Genomic DNA, 23,940 nt, shown 5'->3' with positions numbered 1-23,940 from the left:
TTTCTGTGTTGGAAGGCTGTTGATTTTTCTGTATTAATTTTGTATTCAGCTAGTTGACTTGTCTCTTTTGTAGTAGATTTTCAAGTGATTTCTTTTTTTTTAATTTATTTAATTGATTTATTTTTGTCTGCATTGGGTCTTTGTTGCTACGCGCAGGCTTTCTCTAGTTGTGGCAAGCGGGGGCTACTCTTCGTCGCGGTGCGCGGGCTTCTCACTGCGGCGGCTTCTCTTGTTGCGGAGCATGGGCTCTAGGCACGTGGACTCAGTGGTTGTGGCTCACGGGGTCTAGAGCACAGGCTCAGTAGTTGTGGCACATGGGCTTAGTTGCTCCACGGCATGTGGGATCTTCCTGGACCAGAGATCAAACCCGTGTCCCGTGCATTGGCAGGCGGATTCTTAACCACTGCACCACCAGGGAAGTCCTCAAGTCCCGATTTCTTAAGTTGTTTTTGTTTTTTTTTTTTAGGATAAAATATCATCTGCTAATAACGGCAACTTTACTTCCTACTTTCCAGCTTCATATATATTTCTTTGTCTTTTCTGATTGCGTGGGCCAGAACTTCTAGATTAATGTCGTGTAATCATGAGGGTAGTGGGCAGGCTTATCTCTTTAATGAACTGCTCCTGATGTTTACAAGTGGCCACTCTTAATCTCCCCTTCTGGACCTCTGTGACCTGCGTTCATTCAACTCATGGCATTTCTTTCCTTCTGTGTCAACAGCGTGGTGACGGCCCCTATGCTCTGATACTAGTGCCAACAAGAGAGGTAAGCAGTCCCACTTTCCGAGTGCTAAGCAAGTACCTTCAGTGATACCGTTGAATTTAAAAGTGGTTTTACCATTTTTCTCCCTGCTGCACCAATCACGACACCCTTTCCTTTGCCCAGGAACCATCCTTCTGGTTCCTGACAAGAAGAAAAATTCAAGTACTCTTTGAAAACCAGAAGTTTTTTTGGTTTTGGGAAAGTGTTCCTCTGTTATCTAAAAACTAATGACACTATAAATTTCTGTCCTTATAAAAGGAATTAAAATAATCACATTTTTGTACACCGTTGTTTTCTTTTACAACTTAATTAAAAAATAAAAGCAGTTGACCCTACAAATGAACTTTTAGTTTTTTAAGAAGCTACTATACCAAAAATTTTACCTGTTTCTGAAAGTTAAGCTTCTTGATGTTTTTCTTCTTTCTTGGTGGAAATCTCTTCTATCCGATTTATTTTATTTGCCTTCAGAGGCAATTTCAGATTAGGGTATCTGTTTCCTGTATCAAACGCTAATCACTTCCCTGCAGAGAATCGATCATGACAATGGAGGTTTCTGTACAGCCTGCAGCATCCTGTCTCAGCTCCATCCATTGAAGGAGCAGGCACAGAGCTATTTAAATTTTTACAGCAGCAAACTTGCTACTTTCCTGGGATGCTTCCTGAATACAAAACGTGTGGAAACTGTCTATATATATCCTTGGATAAAGGGATTATGTAGAGGTTTTGTTGATGGTTGTTAATGGTTATAAACCATTCAGTACATTAATTTTCTCTTTTCTCTGGTTTCCACTGGGCTTGTTGGTTTTTTATTATTTTCCCCCTTTAATAAACTTGGGAAATGACCATCTCTGTCTTTAGCTACTGCTCTGCCCCAGCACAGCCTTAGGATATAGTCACGTCACCTGTAAAGTAACGTTCCCAAGGCTAGCCTGTTGCGTCACTGTTTGGTTTACCCCTTCACACATATTACATTCTCTCTCTTTCCAAACAGGTTGACTCTGTTTCATTTTCTTCCATCTTTGTGTGCCATAGACTGTACTTTTCTGTGTGGTACTCGGGGAATTTGAGCCAGCAGAGGGAGCACAGAACACTGTGTTTGTGTATGTCCAAGAAATAGATGCGATGTCTCTAGCCACGTTCTCCAGACCGACAGTGTTCAGAATCAGTCTAAGAACAAGGTGTATTTCCCGAGTAGATTCTGTGTATCGGGCTTTTTTTTTTTTAAATCCTAACTTGAGGTCCAGGGTTGGATCCTTATCACTTTACACTGTCTTAAGTTTTTAAAAACAAGTAAAAAGGTAAGAAGGGACCTCGCTCATTAACTCTTAACTTTTTAACATTTACAGCTGGCCCTACAAAGCTTTGATACTGTCCAGAAACTGCTTAAGGTAAGGCAAGCCATGAGTTCACTTTTGTCTTTTTTTTCCTGACTTTTTGAGGAAAGAGAAAGATACCGGGCTTTTCTTTATTTTCAAAGAGCTAGGAATTACTGCGGTTTTCCTTGGATTCCCTGGATGTCTCTGCTCACCCCAGATACAGTTTGCAGGATTTTATTGATCTGAACCTTACGAATCACCAATTTCTAGTTTAGTGAGACTGTTAGTGTTCACTGGTACTTCGGGTCCTGTAATCTGTTCATCATCGTCACTAGCAAGCCACCTACAGAGACTCACAGGTACAACCTTAAGGTGATCCCGTGAAAGCAACTTAACAAGCTGCAAGTAGGGTTCGTTTAAGAAAGAAGAGAGAGAAAGCTTCCAAGCCAAAGGCTGCCAGCCCACCGAATTAGATTGAGAATTGATCTCTCCTTTCTTTTATCACGAGTGGGAGTAAGGAAGCGTTGTACTTGGGTTTGATCTTAACCAAAAAGGAAAAAACAAAAAGGCAGTAGACTTACTGAATTGTGTTTTCAATTCACGCTGTACAGGGAAAGGCAGAGAAGCTACCCGAATCACTTAAAAAGCCCACATTTCTCTCTTACAGTGTCGGAAGCTAGTCGCATAGGTATGATTTAAGTTACCGCTAATATCCACGGGCCTGGCAAGGCCTAGGAATTGTGTCTGCACAGTAATACCTCCTGCAATGAAAAGCCGAGTCCTCCCTCACGACTTCCTTCAGGAAAGGGAATTTGAAATCAGCCTCTGCAGTAAATGGGGCTTTGCATTGATTTTGGTCTGATGTCTTTCTGTAGCCATTTACCTGGATTGTGCCCGGAGTGTTAATGGGAGGAGAGAAGAGAAAATCAGAAAAAGCCAGGTAGGGCGAGGTTTGGTTATTGTTAATTCCTTTTCAAGTCTGTTCTGTCTTCCTCTTCAGTAAGACTCTGGCCCTTCTCAGCCTGGGGAGAGCCCTGTCTCAGATGAGGGTTCCTAGTCCCAGTGTGTGGGGACAGATTGAGTGCCCAGGGAGCGGTCCCTCTAAACGGTGCTATTTGTAAAAATATTTGGTGAAACTACCAGGGGCTCCCTTTTGATGTGGGCAGTAACAGCTCGTTACCTTCCCAAATCTCAACCCCGCCCCGGCCCCCGAGACCCACGGTCCCCCCTTGTTAAGGATACATCCCCCCTGACTCCCTTTTGTGGATAGTGGGAGTTTGGGATTTTTGTTGTTTGATTTTACAGAAACGAGATTATAAACCTACATAATGCTTTGCATCTTGCTTCCTTCACCCAAATGCATTGATTCCTAATTCTGTGTTAGAATTGCTAATGGGTGTCGGTAGAAAATTGTTGCAAGAAGTAAATTCCAAATTTTGTGCATTCTTTTAAAAACGTTTTTATTTTATTATAGCTTAATGCTTAGTAGTTATGCTCAACTATGTGTGTAGTCTGTAACTGAGGAGCAAATATTCGACTTGAAACCTTCGGGTATCGGTTAGGGTAAGATTCTGCTGTAACTAACAACAGCAGTGGCGCAAACAATATGGAAGTTTTTTCTTTTTCTTTCACATTTAAGAAGCGTGACGGTAGTCGTCGGGGCTGGCATGGTGCACGCACCAACGTGGGGACCCCGGCTCATTCTGGCTTTTTGTGCCGCTGAGTGAAGCTTCCATTTTCAGGCTTTCCTCATAGTGTTAGATAGTTGTTGGAGCTCCAGCCATTATATCTGATTTCCTGCCGGTAGGAACAAAGATAATCACACCTCCTCTTTTTAAAGGTACTGGTGGGATTTGCATGCTCCCTCTATCCATTTATCTTATTACCATAACATAGGCACGTGCCCACTTAATTACAAGGGCAGCTGGAAAATGTACTCAGCTAAAAGTTGTAGGCTTTTATTACTATGGACTAATGGGATGGAGGATGGTTGTGGAGTAAGAAGTTAGATTTATTCCACCTGGTCCATGGGGCAAGGCTAGTGCCTATGGCATGGAAGTTACAACAAGGATCCAGTATAAGAAAAAAGCATTCTAACCATTAAAGCACGTTGGCATGGGATAATGCATTCAGGTGGGAGGTTCCCCGGCACAGATGCCTTTAAGAACACATTAGGTGACCATCTATCTGGAATATTCTAGGAAGCATCTATGGATCAGATAAAGGGCATTGGGTTATATAGTAAAGATTCCTCTGAGACAATTTTAATAGGATTTCAGATCTTAACAGTTACGTTTTGTAAGACAGAGAAACTTCAGGGAAAAATTAGAACTTAAATATATCTTTGTATCCACTTGTCGTTACGTTTGTCATGATTTCAAGCTGTGGCGTGTTGGCGCTGGCCTTGAATCTGTCTCCTCCTCAGCCTTTCCCCTGTGTTTTCTATTGCTATGGCTCCATCTGATTTACTTTCTTTTATGATATATAATTTTAAACAGACTCCGGAAGGGAATAAATATCCTCATCGCAACTCCCGGGCGCCTCGTGGATCATATTAAATCCACAAAGAACATTCATTTTCGTCAGATCCAGTGGCTGATTTTGGACGAAGCAGACAGGTGAGCCCTTCCAGGAAGCAGGAAAGGGCTGTTTCTGTGGTCTTTGCCGAAACTTCTGGAGCCCCTTAGTGTTCCCTTCATTCACGTAGATTAAAACTCCTCCCTTGAAACCACAGAATCCTGGATTTGGGTTTTGAAAAGGACATCACAGTGATACTCAACGCTGTAAATGCCGAGTGCCGGGAACGACAGAACGTCTTGCTGTCGGCAACGCTCACGGAAGGTGAGTTGAGAAGAAGTGCTGTTTCTTCTCAATGGAGAGGAAGGGCCTGGGTGCAAGCTGCGTGGTTTCCCAGCCGCGATTCTTAGCCTCGGTGGGGAGCGGGCGAGGAGGAAGGTGTCCGAGAGGACTGCTCTTCAAACCATGTGTCCTGTGCTCCCGGCCTCCCTCTCCCATCATCCTGACTCGCTGGTCCCCAGCACGTGGGGAAAGGGAGAAGGGGCAGGTCCCAGGCCCAGAGCCCTCACAGGAAGGGGAGGCTGCTGTGTTCCCGTCAGGGTGTGGAGGGAGGGGAGGACGCTGCCTGCCACCCACCTGGTGGTCTCGTGAGGTTGCGATCGCGATTGCTACCCGCTGAGAGCAGGGCTCTTGTCCTGAAGGTGGCAACCTATCCCAGCTCATTTTTTAGTATAATCACCCTGCCTTTCTCCTAAAGAGAAATCTATCCTAAAAATATATTCTGTAAGCTCATTTCTGTCTTTGCATCATCGTTAAGATGGAATTTCTTAGCTCTCTTTTGTTGATGGGAACACCTAGGCTTGGAAAAGTTGTATCGCTCTCCACCAGGACCCCCTGCACGTGAATCCCTGCCTGAGCGACAATTCAGCTCTCACTTTACTCGGTTTACTAGCCTGCTCTGGTGCGCACGTACCAGATGCCATCCACGTGACTCACCAGCCGTTCTCAGAGTGTATCCTAACTAACAGTGATTTTAAGAGAGAATCCATGGGACTTCCCTGGTGGTCCAGTGGTTAAGAATCCTCCTTGCAACGCAGGGGACGCGGGTTTGATCCCTGGTCGGGGAACCGAGATCCCACATGCTGCGGGGAAGCTAAGCCCACATGCCTCAACTACTGAGCCCAGGTGCCTCAACTGGAGAGCCTGTGCGTGCCCGCAAACTACAGAGCCCACATGCTCTGGAGCCTAAGCGCCACAGCTACGGAGCCTGCACACCACAACTAGAGAGCCCGCGTGCTGCAGCTAAGACCCGACGCGGCCAAAAGTAAAATAAATAAATATTAAAAAAAGAAAGAGATAGTCCACGGAAAGGGGATTCTGCGCTCAAAAAGTTGGGGAAATGCCGCTCGTTACCTCCCCCTCTTGGAGATTCATGTGCACATTTATACAATAAAGGTCCTGAGAAGGCCTGTCAACCCGGGAAACCCTGGGAAGGAATCCCGGGAAAGCTTTTTATCAGGGTTTTCATAACTTACTTGACCACAGAACCCTTTCTGGGGGGTGGTGGGCAGACATCTGTTTCAGTGGTCTTCCACGGGTCAGAGTTTAGAAACTCCGGTGGTGTGGATGGGTTTTTGGGCCCTGGGAAGAAATAGGTGGGTCCCCACTGGACTGACAGTGGGGCCGATCAGTGCTGGCATTTGGGGACACACCCATCAGGAGCTTCTCAGTAGGCCTGGATGTGTGGTGTGGGGGCTCTGCGGGTGTGACCAGTTCTACGGCGTGTGCCTGTCAGTTGTTTTGTCCTTTTCACGTTTTCTCCAAGGTGTAACGTGGCTAGCTGATATCAGTTTACATGACCCAGTCAGTATTTCTGTCCTGGATGAAAGCCATGACCAGTCGAACCCAAAGAGCAAAGCCATTCCTGAAGCTTCTCCACAAGCTGGCGATGAGCTGGACAGCTTTGCCATACCAGCGAGTCTCGAGCAGTACGTGACAGTGGTTCCCAGCAAACTGAGGCTTGTCTCCCTAGCGGGCTTCATCCTGCAGAAATGCAAGGTAGGTCTGGGGACTGGGTCCAGCCTGACCCGGGGAAAGACCACAGTTTTGTTCATGTTGGGCATTGAGGCGGTGAGCTGAGACAGACACAGAAGTTTCCAAACTGAGCTGTGATGCAAGCGCAGACCTTGGCAGAGATCTTCTCAGTCAGTGGTTCTAGGATTGCGGTGAAGAGTCCGAGGTCGCTCATGGCCATTATGTTCAGCTTAAGATCTGCCTCAAATACCTTTCCTGGGACTGATGCCGGCAGTGTCGCAGGTGGTACACACACGATGGATGTGAGGCAATAAATACAGTAGCCTGTGCTCGTGTTTTTGAAAGAATCATCGTGTTTGTGTATTTGCTAGATTCACGTGATAACTTTCTCTGGTATATGGGGAGATAGTAGGTGGAAGGGCTTGAGAGTGCAGCTTCAAGACTGCGTGTGCGGAGTCCCCGCCGGGGAGTGCCGTGCATGGCGGGACCGAGTGAGGGAGAGGGACACAGCTAAGGGCAGCTTTGCTCTGAAGCATAATTGTTTTTCTCAGATACAAGAGGCCTGTTCGAGGTTGCAGCTATGTCATTTTCCTGTCCTACATTCTTTGTAGTGTGGAGGATCTGTGTTATTTTTAAAAATAATTCAAAGCCATCTGTCGCCTCTGTTTCCAGATCGGGGCTAGCCTGCCCATGTGTTTTAGAAAGAGATTCATTTCAAGTGTCACCTGATCTTAAAAACACGTGGCGGTTTTTCCCCCTTTGTATCGATGTAGTTTGAGAGAGACCAGAAGTTGATCATCTTTTTCTCGAGTTGCGAGCTGGTGGACTTCCACTACAACCTCTTCCTCCAGACCCTGCTGAGCGGCTCAGGGGCCCTGGCCCCAGGTGCGTTGCCATGTGCCTCCACGCGGTTAAAATTCCTGCGGCTGCACGGCGACCTGGAGCAGGAGGTGAGCCTGTCCTCCTGGGTTGGCCCTGGCTTCCCTAGGGACCCCGCTGGGCCAGGGAAAAACGTGGCTAAAGTGGGCGACCCACCAGAGGCCAAAGCGGGTGACGCAGCTGTGTCGATGGGGCGGGGGGGAGCCTATTGTTCCTGTTTGCTTTGCTCCGGGAGCTGGTCTCTTCCACCCGAGAGAGCTCGCGGGCCCAACTTGGCCTGACTGTACCCCAACCAGCTGTTAAGGCAACAGAGTACCACTAAGTAGCTGGCACCAGCGAAGGGTTTTGCCTTTTTAGTACCCAGTGTGTAATTAGGGCTTGATGTCTTCAAATTAAGAGCATTAATGGAGCTAAATTGTGGCTCCCATATGGTACTGCTGAGCGTGACTGCTGTCATTGTCAACAAGATGCCGCGCTTTCACTCGGAACGCTTGGGTTGGGAGAGGACGCTGGGTTCCAGAGGGGCTGCAGGGGCTCAGCACTGGCGAATATTTTTGATCAGGAAGCATAGTGGAACATTTTCCTCACCTTAGGTACTTAGCTACGTTCACTCTCATTCCACTACTGGTAGGCAGGCCATCCATTTAGGGAGTCGAGCGGGCTGTAGAATGAGACGAACTCTCTGGAATTGTGGCAGGAAGGACAAGCAGGGCTTGGAAACGGGAGCCATCTTGTCCTAGAGCAGGGGTTACCAGGCAGCTTAGAAAATTAGAAAGCTTGAAAGAAAACCAGAAATTGGAATAAGGTTTGACTAGAACCACCTTTTAAAAATCAGGACATTTTTGGAGCTAAAGGAGGCATTAAAGGTCATCAAGTCCAGCCCCTCTTCGTTTTTGCTTTTTTTTGTTTTAATAATTAAGGAAACGGAGGTTTAGAAAAGTGAAGTTGCTCAAGGTTACTCAAGGACACAGCTTCTTTTTTTTAATATAAATTTATTTTTGGCTGCGATGGGTCTTCGTTGCTGCGCGCGGGCTTTCTCTAGTTGCGGCGAGCAGGGGCTACTCTTCCTTGCGGTGTGCGGGCTTCTCATTGCGGTGGCATCTCTTGTTGCGGAGCACGGGCTCTAAGGCGTGCGGGCTTCAGTAGTTGTGGCTCGCGGGCTCTAGAGCGCAGGCTCAGTAGTTGTGGCACACGGGCTTAGTTGCTCTGCAGCATGTGGGATCTTCCTGGACCAGGTCTCGAACCTGTGTCCCCTGCATTGGGAGGTGGATTCTTAACCACTGCGCCACCAGGGAAGCCCACAGCTTCTTATTTAACACAAGACTATACAGAATTTCCTGAATATTCCAGCTTTAGTCCTGCAAACTCTTAATTTTTACCTTCAGGATCCCCAATTCAATCAAGTTTGTTGATTTCATAATATAATGCCATTTATGGGTTTGTTTTTTTTTTTTAAACTGATTTTATCAATATTCCAGGTCTGTTTTCTGCAGAGCCATCATGCAGGGTAGGTGTGAGGATGATGAAGGAACTGGATGTGGACTCAGAAGGATCTAGGGGTTTGACTGTGTCAACAGAAGATTCTGCAGTTAGGTTATTTCAGACCGTGCATCTCTCATTGTAACAGGGTGGTATCTGGGTAGGGTGTTCACAGCCGTGTGCTCTGGGGGCAGACTGCTTGCGCTCTGGTGCTGACTCTGCCATTCACTGGCTGTGTGACCTCAGGAGAGCACTGAACCTCTCTGTGCCTCTGGGTGGAGGGAACAGTAGTACGTACTTCTTGGCGTCGTTGTGATGACTCACTGAGTTAATGCAGATCAGGTACTGACTACGAGGCCTGGTGCAGAGCGAGTGCTGGGTAAACGTCAGGTGCCATTACTGCTGTTATTTCTCTTTCAGGAAAAGTGTCGTTTTTTCATCGTTTAATAATTGTCAGTAGTTTACTTGTCTTGTTTATTAAGTGTTTAGCCTTCACACCCTCCCTGTGAGATGGGTAGAAGGTGGCAGGGAGGATCTCTGTATTTCGTTTTCTACATATTGGTGCAGTGTCTAGTCCCAGGGGACTAAGCTAAAACCGTCCCCATCACGTCCTCCTGGCTTGTTACCCTGCCCCCTGCTCCACCTGACCTTAGTGTGGTCTCCCGAAGTGACCGACGTGACCCTAACCAAGTATAAGAGCATCAGAGAGGAGCTACTGTTTGAAGAAGTTGCTGCACGACAGCTGTGATGGACGCTCAGGACTTTGGTAGTTGTGTTCCTTACCCCAGCTCTCAGTACAGTATGTCTGGACTTTTAAGGTTACTTTCACGGGCTTTTATGAACTTTCCTGATCTTTTTCTGATTTTGACTCTGCAGCCATAGATTCCCTGGGTTCAGATCTCAGTTCAGTCCTGTATTAACAGTGTATGCACATGCCTTGGGCAAGTTACTTAACCTCTCTGTGCCTCGGTTTCTTCCTCTGGAAGTGAGGGTGGTGACAGTACCTGCTCACTGGGCTGCTCTGAGGATCGGATACGTTCAGACGTGTGAAGTGCGGGCCAGCATCTGGTACCTGGTACACGCCCTACGTGCCGGTTGTCATGTCCACTGTGCTCAGTGAGGTGCAGCCTGGGGTCCAGTCACGTGATGGAACGTGTACCCGCGAAAGGCCAGGATGAGGTATACCTTGGTGTCAGAGCAGAAAGAGAGACTTCGCTTCCTTCTTTTTTCCAAATCTGCAGTGATTTGGGTATATTTCCTTTTTGTTATTGTTGCTGACAGATGGACACGGCCACGTCTTAACTGCTGGCAACACTGTGACTTAAGCACACCCCCACTGTGGCCCCTGCAAGTTCATGCCCGAGGCCTTTCGGTCCAGCAAGTCTGCCTTTAGGGGTTTACCCCAAGGGAATAGTTAAGCATGAGCGCAGTGACTTACCTGCAGACCTGTTTATCGCGGCGTTGTCTGTGATGGTGAGCGGTGCAGACAGCAGCAGCTGTGTCAGGAGTGGGGCGCTGGTCACGTGGAGGCGGGGCTCCCATTCAGCTGAATACGGTGTAGTCACGGGAGACGAGGCGGTTTGGGGCTGTTTATTGGCATGGAAAGATGTCCACTTCCAGTTGATATATGATAAGAGTATGTTAGGAGTGTAAGAACCATGATGCCAGTTTTTAAGCCACATATTTGGTTATGTTTCGCCTAGAAGGGGGCTCAGGAAGCTTCAAGGTGTTGCCAGTGGTGGTGGTTTGTTTTGAGTGGTGGGATGATTTAATTTCCTTCCTTTGACTCGAAGTATGATTTTTCTACAGTTAAAATATATGGTTTTCATAATTTGAAAGTCTTTTTAGAAATCAGTTTTTAAGAAAATTGCCCCATAGGAAAGGTTGGTTGTTGTTCAGCCTCTAGACCACCTGTAGAAGAGGTGTTAGAGTAAATTCTGAGTTGGGAACCCTGAGTGCAGGAACTTTGGCCTTTGGCCCTCCTTGCTCTGGGTGTTGGCTGTTTCTGGAGGGCGTGGCCGCCTCCCCCCACCCCCCACCCCCGCATTGTCTTAATGAAACGTGCTGCCCTCAAAGCTTGTTGCTCTGCCCCAGTCCAAGAAGCCTGGTCGTGTAGGTACAGGGTCTTGTTGGAAGATGTGAAGAATCCACTTCTTCCGAATCCACTTCTTCCTCTTCCTTGGCAAAACCTCTCTCTCTGTGCCTAAAAATAGTTACAGCAGTAGAAAATTGGGAGAGTTATGAGAATCTAAGCCTACCTTGCTGGACTCGATCTCAGAGTTTTAAAGGCCCTATTTTTCCTTGTTTTTGCAGGAAAGAACAGCAGTGTTTCAAGAATTCTCACATTCCAAAACGGGGGTTCTTCTTTGCACGGTATGTATCATTCTGCGCTCCGTGGGAAGGTTGACAGTTGTTGTGATGGTGGTGGCAGGTTTTCGTCTCCTGACGATTTGCCTTGGGGTCACCGGGCCCCCCCGACAGGGAACAGGAATTCCGGGGGCCTCTTGGTGTGGCTGGTCTCTCTGCACTCCTGGTTTGCCACCTTACTGCCGCAGATAGCGGGCTGCCACCGCGCGGAAGACTTGGCGATTTGCTCACTAATAGTGGCAGCTGTTGTCTGAAAACGTGTGAATCTTGGCGATTTCTCTCCACCAAGAACTTGTAAATTACAGCTATCGGGAGTAATTAGAGCTGAGAAAGTCTTTTCACAACAAAATCACTCTGCTTGCCTCTGCTCACCTTCTCTTAAAGGAGAGTAGATGCGCTTGGACAGAGTCTATGTGCTGGTGTCCAGAGCTGTCATCTGCCCTGCAGTTTTCAGGGCCGCTCACTCGGCCTCAGTCTTTGCAGTCGTGGGTAGCCACCTCCTCCAGCGCCGCGGTGACCTTTGTCGTGCACGTCTCTTGTGATCTTTGGAGATCGAAAACTCACACCTTCAACGTCCCTGCTTCTCTGGGGACTCACTTCACCAGAGTTGCTGCTGGCTCCCAAGATTAAAATGCCTTCCCTGTTGGTGCCATCTTGGAAGATGTCACTTAATCCCCAGCTGGTTATTTGAGAAATCCCTATATATACGGTAATGAAATTATACCATCAAGTTAGTATTAATCCTGTGAACAAGGGCTAGGTAGAAGCAGCGACGTTTAGCTACTTGAATGCCTGTCTAGGCCTCGTTTAATACAATTACTTTTTAAGGAACTCCTGTTCTGTATTTAGTTTGAAAGGTAATGGAGATTGTTTTCTTTCTAAATGGAGAGTTTGTGAGCGAGTGCAGCTTTGTTTCAAGTGTGCGTATATATGCATGGTCATCTGCAAGACGGCCTGCCCGGTGACCTGCGGATTCTCACGTGTGTGTGGCAGACAGTGGTCCCGCCGGCTCTGGTCCTTCAGGTCTGAGAGCAATTGCTCCTGGAATGCGTGCCTCAGAAGGAGATCTGAGTCTGACCAAGTAGCCCTTCTCTTTATGAAGCCCATCAAGTCAGATGCTTGTGTTTGCTCTAAAACTGTCTTCACTTGCCTGGTCTAAAGCGAAGATGAGTCCAAGTAATCTACTTGATAAAGAACTCTGTCAAAAATCCTCTGTCCGTTGACACTTCTGGAGCCTGACCCCTTCCTGTTTCCTCTGTCTCCACTTTCCCTCTTGCTGCCTGTCCCTCAGCCAAACAGGGCCCTCTTTCAATTGAATGTGTCATTCTTACTTTTTCTGGCCTTGGGGCCCTGGTACATGAGCTCCCTCGGCCTGGGACACACCACGCTGACTTAAACTAACTCCTTCGTAGGCCTCAGCTTCAGTGGCGGTTTTTCAGGAAACAGAAGCCCCAGTTCTTCCCCACGAGGCACTCCCAGTGGGCCCTGCATTTCTTTAGGATGCTCCTCACAACTGGTCTAGGTGTCTTCCCGCCAGACCGCAAGCTCACGAGGACAGGGACTGTGTTTCCCACCCCAGCGTCCAGCACAGAGCGGCAGGCGCCCGGTGTTTGTGGGTTAAGTAGGTGGACAGCTGGGGCTCAAGAACCTCCATGCTGAGAATCACTGATACGTGCCTTTTTCTAAAGGCTGAGGCTGAGGTTAATATGCTCGCTCATTGGGGAATACCACTCAGCCACAGCAAAGAACGAAATAATGCCATTTGCAGTGACATGGATGGACCTAGAGATGATCATACTAAGTGAAGTAAGCCACACAGAGAAAGACAAATACAGGATATCACCTATGTGTGGAATCTAAAACGTGATACAATGAACTTGTTTACAAAACAGAAACAGACTCACACACGTATAAAACAAACTTACGGTTACCAAAGGGGAAAGGGAATGGGGGAGGGATAAATTAGGAGTTTGGGATTAGCAGATACAAACTACTATATATAAAACAGGTAAACAACAAGGTCCTACTGTATAGCACAAGGGACTATATTCAGTTTCCTATAATAAACCAAAATGGAAAAGAATATGAAAAAGAATATGGGGCTTCCCTGGTGGCGCAGTGGTTAAGAATCTGCCTGCCAAAAAAAAAAAAGAGTCTGCCTGCCAATGCAGGGGACGTGGGTTCGAGCCCTTGTCCGGGAAGATCCCACATGCCGTGGAGCAACTAAGCCCGTGCGCCACAACTACTGAGCCTGCACTGTAGAGCTCGCGAGCCACAACTACTGAAGCCCACATGCCTAGAGCCCATGCTCCGCAACAAGAGAAGCCACTGCAACGAGAAGCCCGCGCACCGCAACGAAGAGTAACCCCCGCTCGCCGCAACTAGAAAAAGCCCGCAAGCAGCAACAAAGCCCCAACACAGCCAAAAATAAATAAGTAAATTAAAAAAAAAATGTGTGTATGTATAGATACACATGTATATATATATATACGTATATAAACTGAATTACTTTGCTGTACACCAGAAACTAACACAACATTGTAAATCAACTATACTTCCATAAGAAATAAAAAAATAATAAATAAATAAAATAGGAATTCCCTGGTGGTCCGGTAGTAAAGAATCCGCCTTACAATGCAGGGGACGCGGGTTCGATCCCTGGTCAGGGAACTAAGATCCCACACGCCGCGGGGAAGCTAAGCCCGTGCGCCGCAACTACTGAGCTCGTGTGCCTGGACGACAGCCCGCGTTCTGCAAACTGCAGAGCCCACGTGCCCTGGAGCCCGCGCAGCACAACTAGAGAAGAGAAAATCCTCACGCCACAACTAGAGAGAAGCCTGCCCACCACAACGAAGAGCCCGTGTGCTGCAAGTAAGACCTGATGATGCAGCCAAAATAAATTAAAAAAAAAAATAATAATAGGGCTTCCCTGGTGGCACAGTGGTTGGGAGTCCGCCTGCCGATGCAGGGGACACAGGTTCGTGGCCCGGTCCGAGAAGATCCCACATGCCGCAGAGCGGCTGGGCCCGTGAGCCATGGCAGCTGAGCCTGTGCGTCCGGAGCCTGTGCTCCGCAACGGGAGAGGCCAACAGCAGTGAGAAGCCTACATACTGAAAAAAATAATAATAATAATAATAAATCTTTAAAGAAAATGAATAAATAAAATTTTAAAAACTTCTTTGTAAAAAATAAAATAAAATAAAGAATTTAGTTTTACCTATGGGATTCTCTCAAACATTCCAATAAAGAATTGCTTGTGACATGAAAAAAAAAGTGCTCACTGGGAATAAGTTTACTTTTTCACATATATGGTGTTATCTGAAGAGTGAATGTTACAGATCATCTGTATTGAAACAGAAGGCAGGGCTTCCCTGGTGGCGCAGTGGTTGAGAGTCCGCCTGCCGACGCAGGGGACACGGGTTCGTGCCCCGGTCTGGGAAGATCCCACATGCCGCGGAGCGGCTGGGCCCGTGAGCCACGGCCGCTGAGCCTGCGCGTCCGGAGCCTGTGCTCCGCAGCGGGAGAGGCCGCAACAGTGAGAGGCCCGCGTACCGACAAAAAAAAAACAACAGAAGGCAGTAGGAACCTGTGTGTTGGAATTAGGACCAGAACAAAATGCTTTATTTTTGACCCTTGAGATGCTGGATTTGTCCCTGGTGGGAAATTCTTGAGTCTCCTAGTGTGCAAATGCTGTCCTGTTTCTCACAGACATGGGTGAGCTCTGAGTCTCAAAGGAAACTCCAGGTATTTGAAGTTCAGTTGTTTGTTTTGTTTTGGGGTTTTTTTTAGTAGCTCTCCCGAAGAAAAGGTCATTTTCTGAAATGTGATTCTCGGTGGGGTCAGAAGCACACGATGCTTTTCCTTGTCCTGTTGGCTGCTGCCTGCGGGCAGGTGATGTCAGCTAGCTGAGGAGCACCATTGGCTTGGCACCTCTACCCCCTGCCAGGCCCGTGTGCCACGTGGAAAGCAGGCTCTCGCTTGCCATAATCTGATTTCTGTAAGCCCCTTGGTGCATGTTCTCTCGCTCGCCCAGGCCACGTCCAGCATGCAGAGCCTCAGCCAGTCTCATCTTTTCTTTCTTCTGCTTTAGGAAATGACTGGAAAAGAGCTGGGTGGGAGCTCATGCCTCTCCATTTCTAAGCCAGGGTACAAACCCAGATTCCCCAGTGGGGAGAAGTTCTTCTTTCCTGCCCAGTCTTCCTTCTACTTCTGCTGTGTTTGTTTGCTATAGGTGGAAACTTGGGGTGTCTGAGATGCTTTGGCTGTGATAGGTGGGGCCTGGGTTGGGGAGATGTTGTCACTGCGTCCTTTTCAGCAGCCTGTTACTTGCCGGGCTCTGAAAGCTCTCCGGGAACCTCCTGGGTGTTAATGAGCAGCGGGGCCACAGCAGGACAAGGCGGATGGCGGACTCGCTTCTTTGGATAAAGGGGAAGCACTTGTGAATGGTTGCGTGGGGACTTTCCCCCTTTGTACCGTATCTTTTGCCATTTTGATTTATCATCCTGAGATCATTTTAATGAGGCCAGAAGACTGACTGTCTTGTGTGAGAAGTTGGGAATTGTGGTGTAACCACACAAAGGCTCACAGTTCTGCTGTTTCCTTTACTTCTAGAAAGTCCCTCCCTCGACCCCATTTTCCTCCTTATATCTTTTCTATTGTGAAGAAAGTTAAAGGTGTGTCTCTGTGTGTGTGTGTGTCTGTGTGTGTGTGTCTGTGTGTGTGTGTCTGTGTTTCCTTTCATCTTAAACATCTTAAAAGCAAGGATCTTCTTAACTTCACGCAGTCTTGCGGGACCTGGTACATGGCTGTATAATGTGGGTTCTCAGTACACGTGTGACCGCGATGAGTCCAGAGTCTGGGCAGAGGTGAGAAAATGGTCAGGGAGGAGAGACCAGTCTGGGAAAGAGAAGTCCTTACGTATTTGAAATGTAAGTTTGTGTCTTCTAGAAAACTGGATCTAAGAAGAACCCAAGTTAAGGAGGGAGCAGGTATTAGCAGGAAGGAGTCATCTGGAAGTTCAAAGCCCACTTTCCTCAATGGAGTTAAGAAATCCAAAGAAGCAGAATATCTCCTCCGGCTTATAGCGAAGCACTCACCCTAAGCCAGAGGTTTTTTCAATACCACTGTTAAGTTGAGGGGTTGGGAAGGAGAAACCCCACCAAGTGACTGGAATGTGGTGTTTCCAAGCTCCCTCTAGTTTTAGGGCTGATGCGTGGCCCTCCCTGGTTGTTCCTGGGTGTACGTACCCAGTGCCTTGGCCTTTTCCCAGCGAGGAGAGGCACTTCCGGCTCCACCTGCATCCGCTGGCTGAGTATCCCTTGGAATGCTTTGTGCTTGTCCACACATGCCTCCTTTTTCAGAAGATACCTAAAGCACCTGTGCTGCTGTCCGCCACCTTTTCTCTCTCTCTCTCTTTTTTTTTTTTTTTTTTTTTTTTTGCTCGAAACACTCCGTTAGGTCTGTGCGGTTCTTAATTTCCTCTCCTCCTGGGAAATTTCACTGTGCCAGGCGGCCAGGAGACAAAGGAGGGGGGCTGTAAGCATCCCAAGAATGTCCCTTCAGCACCCCTGAAGAAATGGAGACTTTCTCGGTTTCCTCTGGGGCATGCTTTTTAGGCGAAGTTTACCTTTTCCGCTCGTATTTCATTCGCGTTAATGGCAAGACCATTTGGAGATGGTTGGCTATTGACTCAGTTACGCTAACTCATGCTGCCAGCTTTTTGGCGGCTCCAGCCAAGATCTCGCGCCTCTGACAGCTTCTGCGCTGTCTCCTTCCCCCTCTGATTACGCAGCCCAATCTGTCACCCGGACGACGGGGGCCTGTGCCCCGCTGATGGCTTTCCACACGCCGCAGTAATGACTTTGGCAGGACGGGAAGGCAGCAGAGGCGAATTTGCTGCGTCCCTTGCTCGGAGAGCCGCAGGCCCCCTCTCCCTGTTAGTAAAAGCACTTTGTGAGGTTCTCGGGTAAATAAATGAGTCATTTTAATCCAACTGACAGGCTGGCACCTGAGCAAGCTGCCTTCCATCTGTACCCCTTGGTCTCATGGAGGCGGCCAATTGTCAGGCCCGCGGACTTGAAGGCCTGACTGGTGAGTGTCTTTCAGAATTGACTTTAGCGATTCTTTCGCCCTAATTAGGTTAAAGGAATACAGTTGGGTTGGATCTAAGTTCTAAGGGTGGGCGGAGAACCGAAGGCTTTCCTGAGTCTTGTGCAGGTCAGTTTCCTGTGGCTCTGGTGCTGCTGGCTGACAGCATCCAGGAAGATGGAGCCATGTCCCCTTCCTCTGTGGTCCTCTGCCCGGGTCGGGTGGATGGGGTGTGAGGGGGGAAGAGAGCCGAGAGGCTTTTAAATCCCCACCTCATTGCCTCCGTCTAGCTCTTATTTCATCGCGAACTGGAACACTCAGATTTACGATTCTCAAGACACTTTGCACATCCACTGTCTCATTGGATCTTCACAGCATCCTCGGGAGATAAGTAAATTGTAGCCATTTTCTGAGGCTCAGAAAAAGCAGAGGTGACTTGCCCGGATTGGTGGCTGCTAAAGTGGTCCTAGAGTCCGGTTCTCCCTGTTCCTGCACAGGCAAGATTGATCTACTCCCAGAGTAGCCTCGGCTGAGACTGTAAAGAAGTGCTTAAGGAAATGGCTGGTGAAGTCCGAGCAGTGGCTGGCTGTGAGGTGCCCCCACCCCAACACCAGAAGTAGTGGGCGGTGGGAAGGTTGTCAGCCTGGCGTCCTGAGCCGATTGCCCAGCCCGAGTAGGAAAGAACCGTGAGCAGTCCTGATGGCGGGGGCTGCCGTGCCTCCTAACTCACTGTCTCAGCATGTTTGTACCCGGAGTGGCTTTCCTAACACTGTATGCTAGTTTTGAGATTCATCTGTGTTTCTTAGTTGGATTTACTAAACCGACGAGCATTAAATTTTTTACAAAGCTTATCTGTAAATCTCAGACAGCCCATTGTGTACCTCTCCCCGTGCAGAGCACTTAAATGAAGTAAGTCATTTCTTAACAAGAGCTTTGCAGATTTAAGAACCCGTCCGTTTTTCTAAAGACAGTGACTGTGGTTAGTGCAGAGAACGCTCTAAATTGTGTTCTCAAAGGCATCGGCTCTGGAACGTCCGCCTTCAGCTTTCAGGGCACCTGGGAGCTGTCAGAAAACACTTCCTGGGTGGTTGACACACTTCTAATACGTGGAATGTCTACTTAACATTTATAAATGCAGCCTCTGGCCACCGTTCCAAGGAGACCCACAAATCTCAGGTGGGATTTAATCAGAGCGAAGGCAGACCAGCCCTGACCTGCCTGCAGTGGTCTTCTGGGTGACTTAGATGATGGTGGGACAGTGTCTTCCTTGAATCCTGCCTCTGACCCTGGAGGATGAGGGTGCGATTGTTTTAATGTGCTTCCTACAGAACTTTGCATAGGATTGTTATTTTTTTTTAATTTATTTTTTTGTGTGTGGTACACGGGCCTCTCACTGCTGTGGCCTCTCCCGTTGCGGAGCGCAGGCTCCGGACGTGCAGGCTCAGCGGCCGTGGCTCACTGGCCCAGCCGCTCTGCGGCATGCGGGATCTTCCCGGACCTGGGCACGAACCCGTGTCCCCTGCATTGGCAGGCGGACGCTCAACCACTGCGCCACCAGGGAAGCCCAGGATTATTATTATTTTTAAAAACCTATAAATTCTTAGTGATACTGAAAAGCGAGGAGAGAGGAGGAAGAGCCGTCCTTTACAGAAGAATGCCAGTTATAGAAATGGAAGGAACGATAGGCTTAGAAAGCCATCATTTTGTAGACATCAGGGTAACAACTGATACAGACAAGTGGCATCAAATGATACTAAAACCACTGGGCAAAATGTTCTGGGAAACAGTCTGAAAGTTTCCCTCCTGAGGTTACTCACTCATCGCAAAGGAGAAAGGTACCGTCACAAGGGAGTGAGATGGTGGATGCCACCTGCTCCAGTGACCGAGCACAGCGTCCCCAGCACAGGACAGACACCCTGCCTGTATCCTGAGGTCACGTGCTGGGCGGTACACCCCACCCTGATGTCGTTCTGCCAGAACGCTCCCCCTGAGTCTTACTATGAGGAGACAGAAAAGTCCAGATTCTGGGATGTTCCTCAAGACCCCTGGACTCTTCAAAAAAGGATTGTTATCCAAAAAATAAAAAGAAGTAAATGTTAAGGGTGGGGATGCAGTTCTACGTTAAGGAAGTCTAGAGGGCTATAATAAAAATAGAATGCAATGATCTAGGCTTCAGTCCTGGGTTAAGAAAGGAAAACAACTATAAAAATCGTCTTAGGTACAAGCGGTGAAATTTGAACGTGGACTGATTGTTACAAAATAAACTTATTTTGTGTGAAGTTCTTAGGTGTGGTAGTGGTATTGTGATTTATGTAGAAGAATGTCCTTTTACTTAGAAGACATGTGCTGAAGTATTTAGGGGCAAAATGTCATGATACTTACAAGTTCCTTTCAGATGGTTGAGAAAAGCACATGTGTACAGAGAGGGAAAAAGCGGCTGTGCCAGTGTTTAGCAGTTGGTGAATCAAGATGAAGGACTGACAAGTGCTCACTGTACTATTCTTCCAGCTTTTCTGTAGGTTTAAATTTTTCTAAATAAAAATGCAGGGTTGTGGGGAGGGGGGAGTAATATGCATTCGTCGTCAAAAGAAAAACAAAGCAAACAACGCAGTTTGCGAAGAGAAAAGTAAAAATTGCCCCAAATCCCCTTACCTCGAGATAACCACAGTTGACAGTTTTGGTGAACCTCCTTCCAGGTGTTGGTTCTCTGCTTATCGATCCATCTGTGCATTTATCCATTAATCCCTCTGTCTACTTAATGTCTTCTGTTTTTGTTACCCTCTCCTTCTTCTTGGATTTTTTGGTGGAAGAAAGACCATTTGTCCTTCGGGACGCTCCACATTGCGTCCCTGTGGTGCTGTTTACCTTGTCCCCGTCGCCCTGCAGTAGGTCTAGGCACTTGTTAGATTCCATTGTTAGGGTTTTGTTTTTGTTTTGGCAAGAATATGTCAGAGGTGATATTCTATCTTTCCTACTGCATGACAGCTGGTTATGTTACTTTTTTTTTTTTATTGCGGTACGCGGGCCTCTCACTGTTGTGGCCTCTCCCGTTGCGGAGCACAGGCTCCAGACGCACAGGCCCAGCGGGCATGGCTCACGCGCCCAGCCGCTCCGCGGCACGTGGGATCTTCCCGGACCGGGGCACGAACCCGTGTCCCCTGCATCGGCAGGCGGACGCTCAACCGCTGCGCCACCAGGGAAGCCCTTACTTTTTAATTTTTAATTATGTTGACACGTGGTCTCAGGGTCAGAATTATAAGGGCCCATTAAAGGAAGTCCAGCTTCCATCCTCATCCCCTCCCCCCATTCTCTTCCTTCCCGTATAGGTCACTATTTTTTATAAGCTTTGGGGTTTTTCCCTCCATTATTTCTTTTTCAAATATGAGCAGATATATTTGCATTCCCCCCATTTCTTACACAAACGCATACTCTTCACACTCAAAACATAGCCTAGATATTCTCCACATCAGTACATAGGAACCTCCATTCCTTTTGTAGCTGTGTAAAACGCCGTTCTACGGGGTAGGTATTGCCGTGTTTTATTCAACCCGTCTCCTGCTAGACATTGGGGTTATTACCAGACCTGCAATTATAAATAGTGCTGAACTCGGTGGTTTGTGACCACCTAGATGGGTGGGATAGGGAGGGTGGGAGGGAGGGAGGCACAAGAGGGAAGAGATATGGGAACATATGTATATGTATAACTGATTCACTTTGTTATAAAGCAGAAACTAACACACCATTGTAAAGCAATTATACCCCAATAAAGATGTTTAAAAAAATAAATAAATAGTGCTGAAATGAATAGCCTTGTGCATAGATGATTTTAAATTTTTGCCAGGGATGGATTGCTGGGAGATTGCTCAGGGTCAAAGGGCAAGTGCGTATGTAGTTTTGCTGGATATTTACCAAATTCCCCACCATAGGGGGTTGTATTATTTTGCATTCCCACCAGCAGCATATGAGGGACACAGCATCTTTTTTGATAGTGGAACCGTATACTGTGATATGGTCTTGGAAAAGTAAAGCAGACCTGGATTTCGGGGCTAGCTCTGCTTCTTAGCTGTGTGTCTCTGGACAAGTTACTTAATCTCTCTGAATCTTGGTTTCCTCTCTATCAAATGGGAGTAATAGTTGTCTGAGGCGTTATTTTTATTTATTTATTTATTTTTTGTGGTACGCGGGCCTCTCACTGTTGTGGCCTCTCCCGTTGCGGAGCACAGGCTCCGGATGCGCAGACTCAGCGGCCATGGCTCACGGGCCCAGCCGCTCCGCGGCATGTGGGATCTTCCCGGACCGGGGCACGAACCCGCGTCCCCTGCATCGGCAGGCGGACTCTCAACCGCTGCGCCACCAGGGAAGCCCCTGAGGTGTTATTTTGACAATGAGTCACGATGACGCAGGTAAAATGCTCTCCACCCTGTCTGGTGTGTAGTGAGCGCTCAGTACCTGTTGGCTGGGGCTACTCTTGGTGTGGCTTGTGCTTGGAGGTGAATGCCAGGTGTACCTTTATTGCCAAAGACTGGAAGGTTCCCAGTTTCTGGTCTCTCTGCCAGAATGGCCAGAAACCAGAGAGCAGAGTCTTTGCTCCTGAGATGGCGACCAGCTGAAGAGAAGAGAAAAAAAAATCTCCATTGCTTTTATACTTTTTGTCTGCCTGGTTGATGACTGTCTGATAATGACTTAGTTCTCAGGCCTACATGCAGGTGATGTTCTTCTAGTGAAGTGGGCTGTGGCTGCCTCACCTCCGGGTTCTATAGAACTAGCCTCTAAATTGGAATTTTACCCACAGGTGGACGTCAGTGGGTTCCTGCAGTTGTCCACATTCCTGGGGGGGGTGAGCGCTCAGAGTTTGCATTAGATCATCAGATGTATCCATGACCCCAAAAAGGTTGAGAAACTCTGTCCTAAGCCATATTCTTTTCTGTTTTGAAGGATGTTGCGGCTCGGGGCTTAGATCTCCCTCAAGTCACGTGGATTGTCCAGGTAATGCATTTAAGTTGTTAAGGTGCGAGCTTGAGGCCAGAATGTGTGATCGTGAGTAGGTGCGTTGGCTTTAAGTAGAATAATTATCATCACCCTCTTGGGTGTTGTCCCGGTCACCAGGCAGCAACCAGCCCGATCTGCACAGTTCTCCTGGCATCTTTCCTTAACCCAGCCCACCTGACAACGACAGCACAGCCTGTAGACGGTACAGCCGTGGGAGGGAGGGGCAGGCTCCCCTGCTCACAGACTAATGTGTGTCACACACAGAGTTTTCAGCAAGCTGAAAATAACAGGAATTACCTGGGCCCCTGGGAGGCCTCATCGTGTCCAGAAGGCGATGGCTCAGCTGTCCTGAGAGCTGTGTCCATGCACATTGACCTGCAGGGGGCAATTAAGGCCCTGACAGCATCTTACACATACCTCTAGCCTTAGATGCTTTGCCAGAGGGTAGAGGTGTTAGCGCTAGTCTAGTGGCTTTAGTTATTTTTTTTTTCTTTTCCTTAGTCTGCAGAGTGGTATTTTTAAGCCCTTCTGTACGGGGGCCAGGGGACAGGGCCCTGTTTACGTGAGTCACGGTTTATTCACATTTTAGTGGAATTGCATGCCTGTCACTGGCTAGGAATCTCTGCTCACAGCACATGATGACTTTGCGACTAGAGGCATTGTGTCTTCTTTCCTGCTGTCCGTGGGGCAGATGTGAAATAGGAAGGCGAGGATGATTTTAATGTGCAGGAGGCCAGGCACATGTAGTTGATCATTGAGAGCCTTCTTATAATTGTGGGTATTGATTAGTTTAATACGCCTGGCCTCCCATCATATTCTTGGCCCTCTGGTCTTTGATGCATGTAGCAGCAAAGAAGAAAAGGGCAGAACGAGTACAGGGACAGTTGGTGTTGACGATGATGACGTTATTGCCATAGAGAGCATCCGTTCTGCTGAGTTAGAGCCTTGGCCCTTTTGCCGGGTCAGGAACACTGTCCGTGGGAGTGGAGGCGTTTCCCTGCAGGAAGGGGAACGTGCCTCTCAACTGGCCTGCAGCTCTGCTCCGTTGGGACTGGGTGGCCTGCAGCGAGGCGGTGGAGACCTGATTCTCCGTACCCTGTGCAGCGTCTTTTGTGGCCTCAGCCCCACTGCCCTGTCTACTGAGGAAGCAGGCCAAGGCCGTGCGGCCATCCTGCGCGAGTTTGCGCCCACCTGCCTGCATTCTCACCTTGCCCAGTCACCTCAGTGAAAAGATGCAAATAGGAAAATGAAGAGACCTGTGGAGAAGTGAAATTAAATAGGAGATACTGGGACGAGAAGACGTCTCGTTTATCTGAAACTTGGCCACTGTTCCTGTTGGCGTGTCGGAGCCTTGTTATTTCCAATGAAGCCAGGAGTTTCAGGGTTGAGTGACTTCTCCTTGTGATTGTGGTAGGGTAACCATAGCACCAGGATTTAATTCTTGGGATACCTGGAGGCAGGTGAGGGGTATTGCACTTCCAATTAATGGCAGTCCCTTGATCTGCGAAT

The 23,940-nt window shown here is 48.0% G+C and overlaps 1 protein-coding gene across 1 annotated transcript in view; it reads left to right on the top strand.

Moving 5' to 3' along the window:
• DDX31 (DEAD-box helicase 31) overlaps positions 1 to 23,940 on the top strand; it is a 72,733-nt gene that overhangs the window by 13,987 nt on the left and 34,806 nt on the right. The window contains exons 7-15 of the mRNA XM_065878647.1: positions 722 to 766; positions 2,110 to 2,151; positions 2,955 to 3,019; positions 4,578 to 4,697; positions 4,814 to 4,920; positions 6,422 to 6,654; positions 7,404 to 7,580; positions 11,302 to 11,361; positions 22,378 to 22,428. Of these exons, the coding sequence (XP_065734719.1) occupies positions 722 to 766; positions 2,110 to 2,151; positions 2,955 to 3,019; positions 4,578 to 4,697; positions 4,814 to 4,920; positions 6,422 to 6,654; positions 7,404 to 7,580; positions 11,302 to 11,361; positions 22,378 to 22,428 (900 nt within the window). The remainder of the gene's footprint in view (positions 1 to 721; positions 767 to 2,109; positions 2,152 to 2,954; positions 3,020 to 4,577; positions 4,698 to 4,813; positions 4,921 to 6,421; positions 6,655 to 7,403; positions 7,581 to 11,301; positions 11,362 to 22,377; positions 22,429 to 23,940) is intronic.

This window comes from Phocoena phocoena, chromosome 6 (genome assembly GCF_963924675.1).
Source record: "Phocoena phocoena chromosome 6, mPhoPho1.1, whole genome shotgun sequence".
Lineage (NCBI taxonomy): Eukaryota > Metazoa > Chordata > Mammalia > Artiodactyla > Phocoenidae > Phocoena > Phocoena phocoena.
This window is presented reverse-complemented; position numbering and strand designations above follow the sequence as displayed.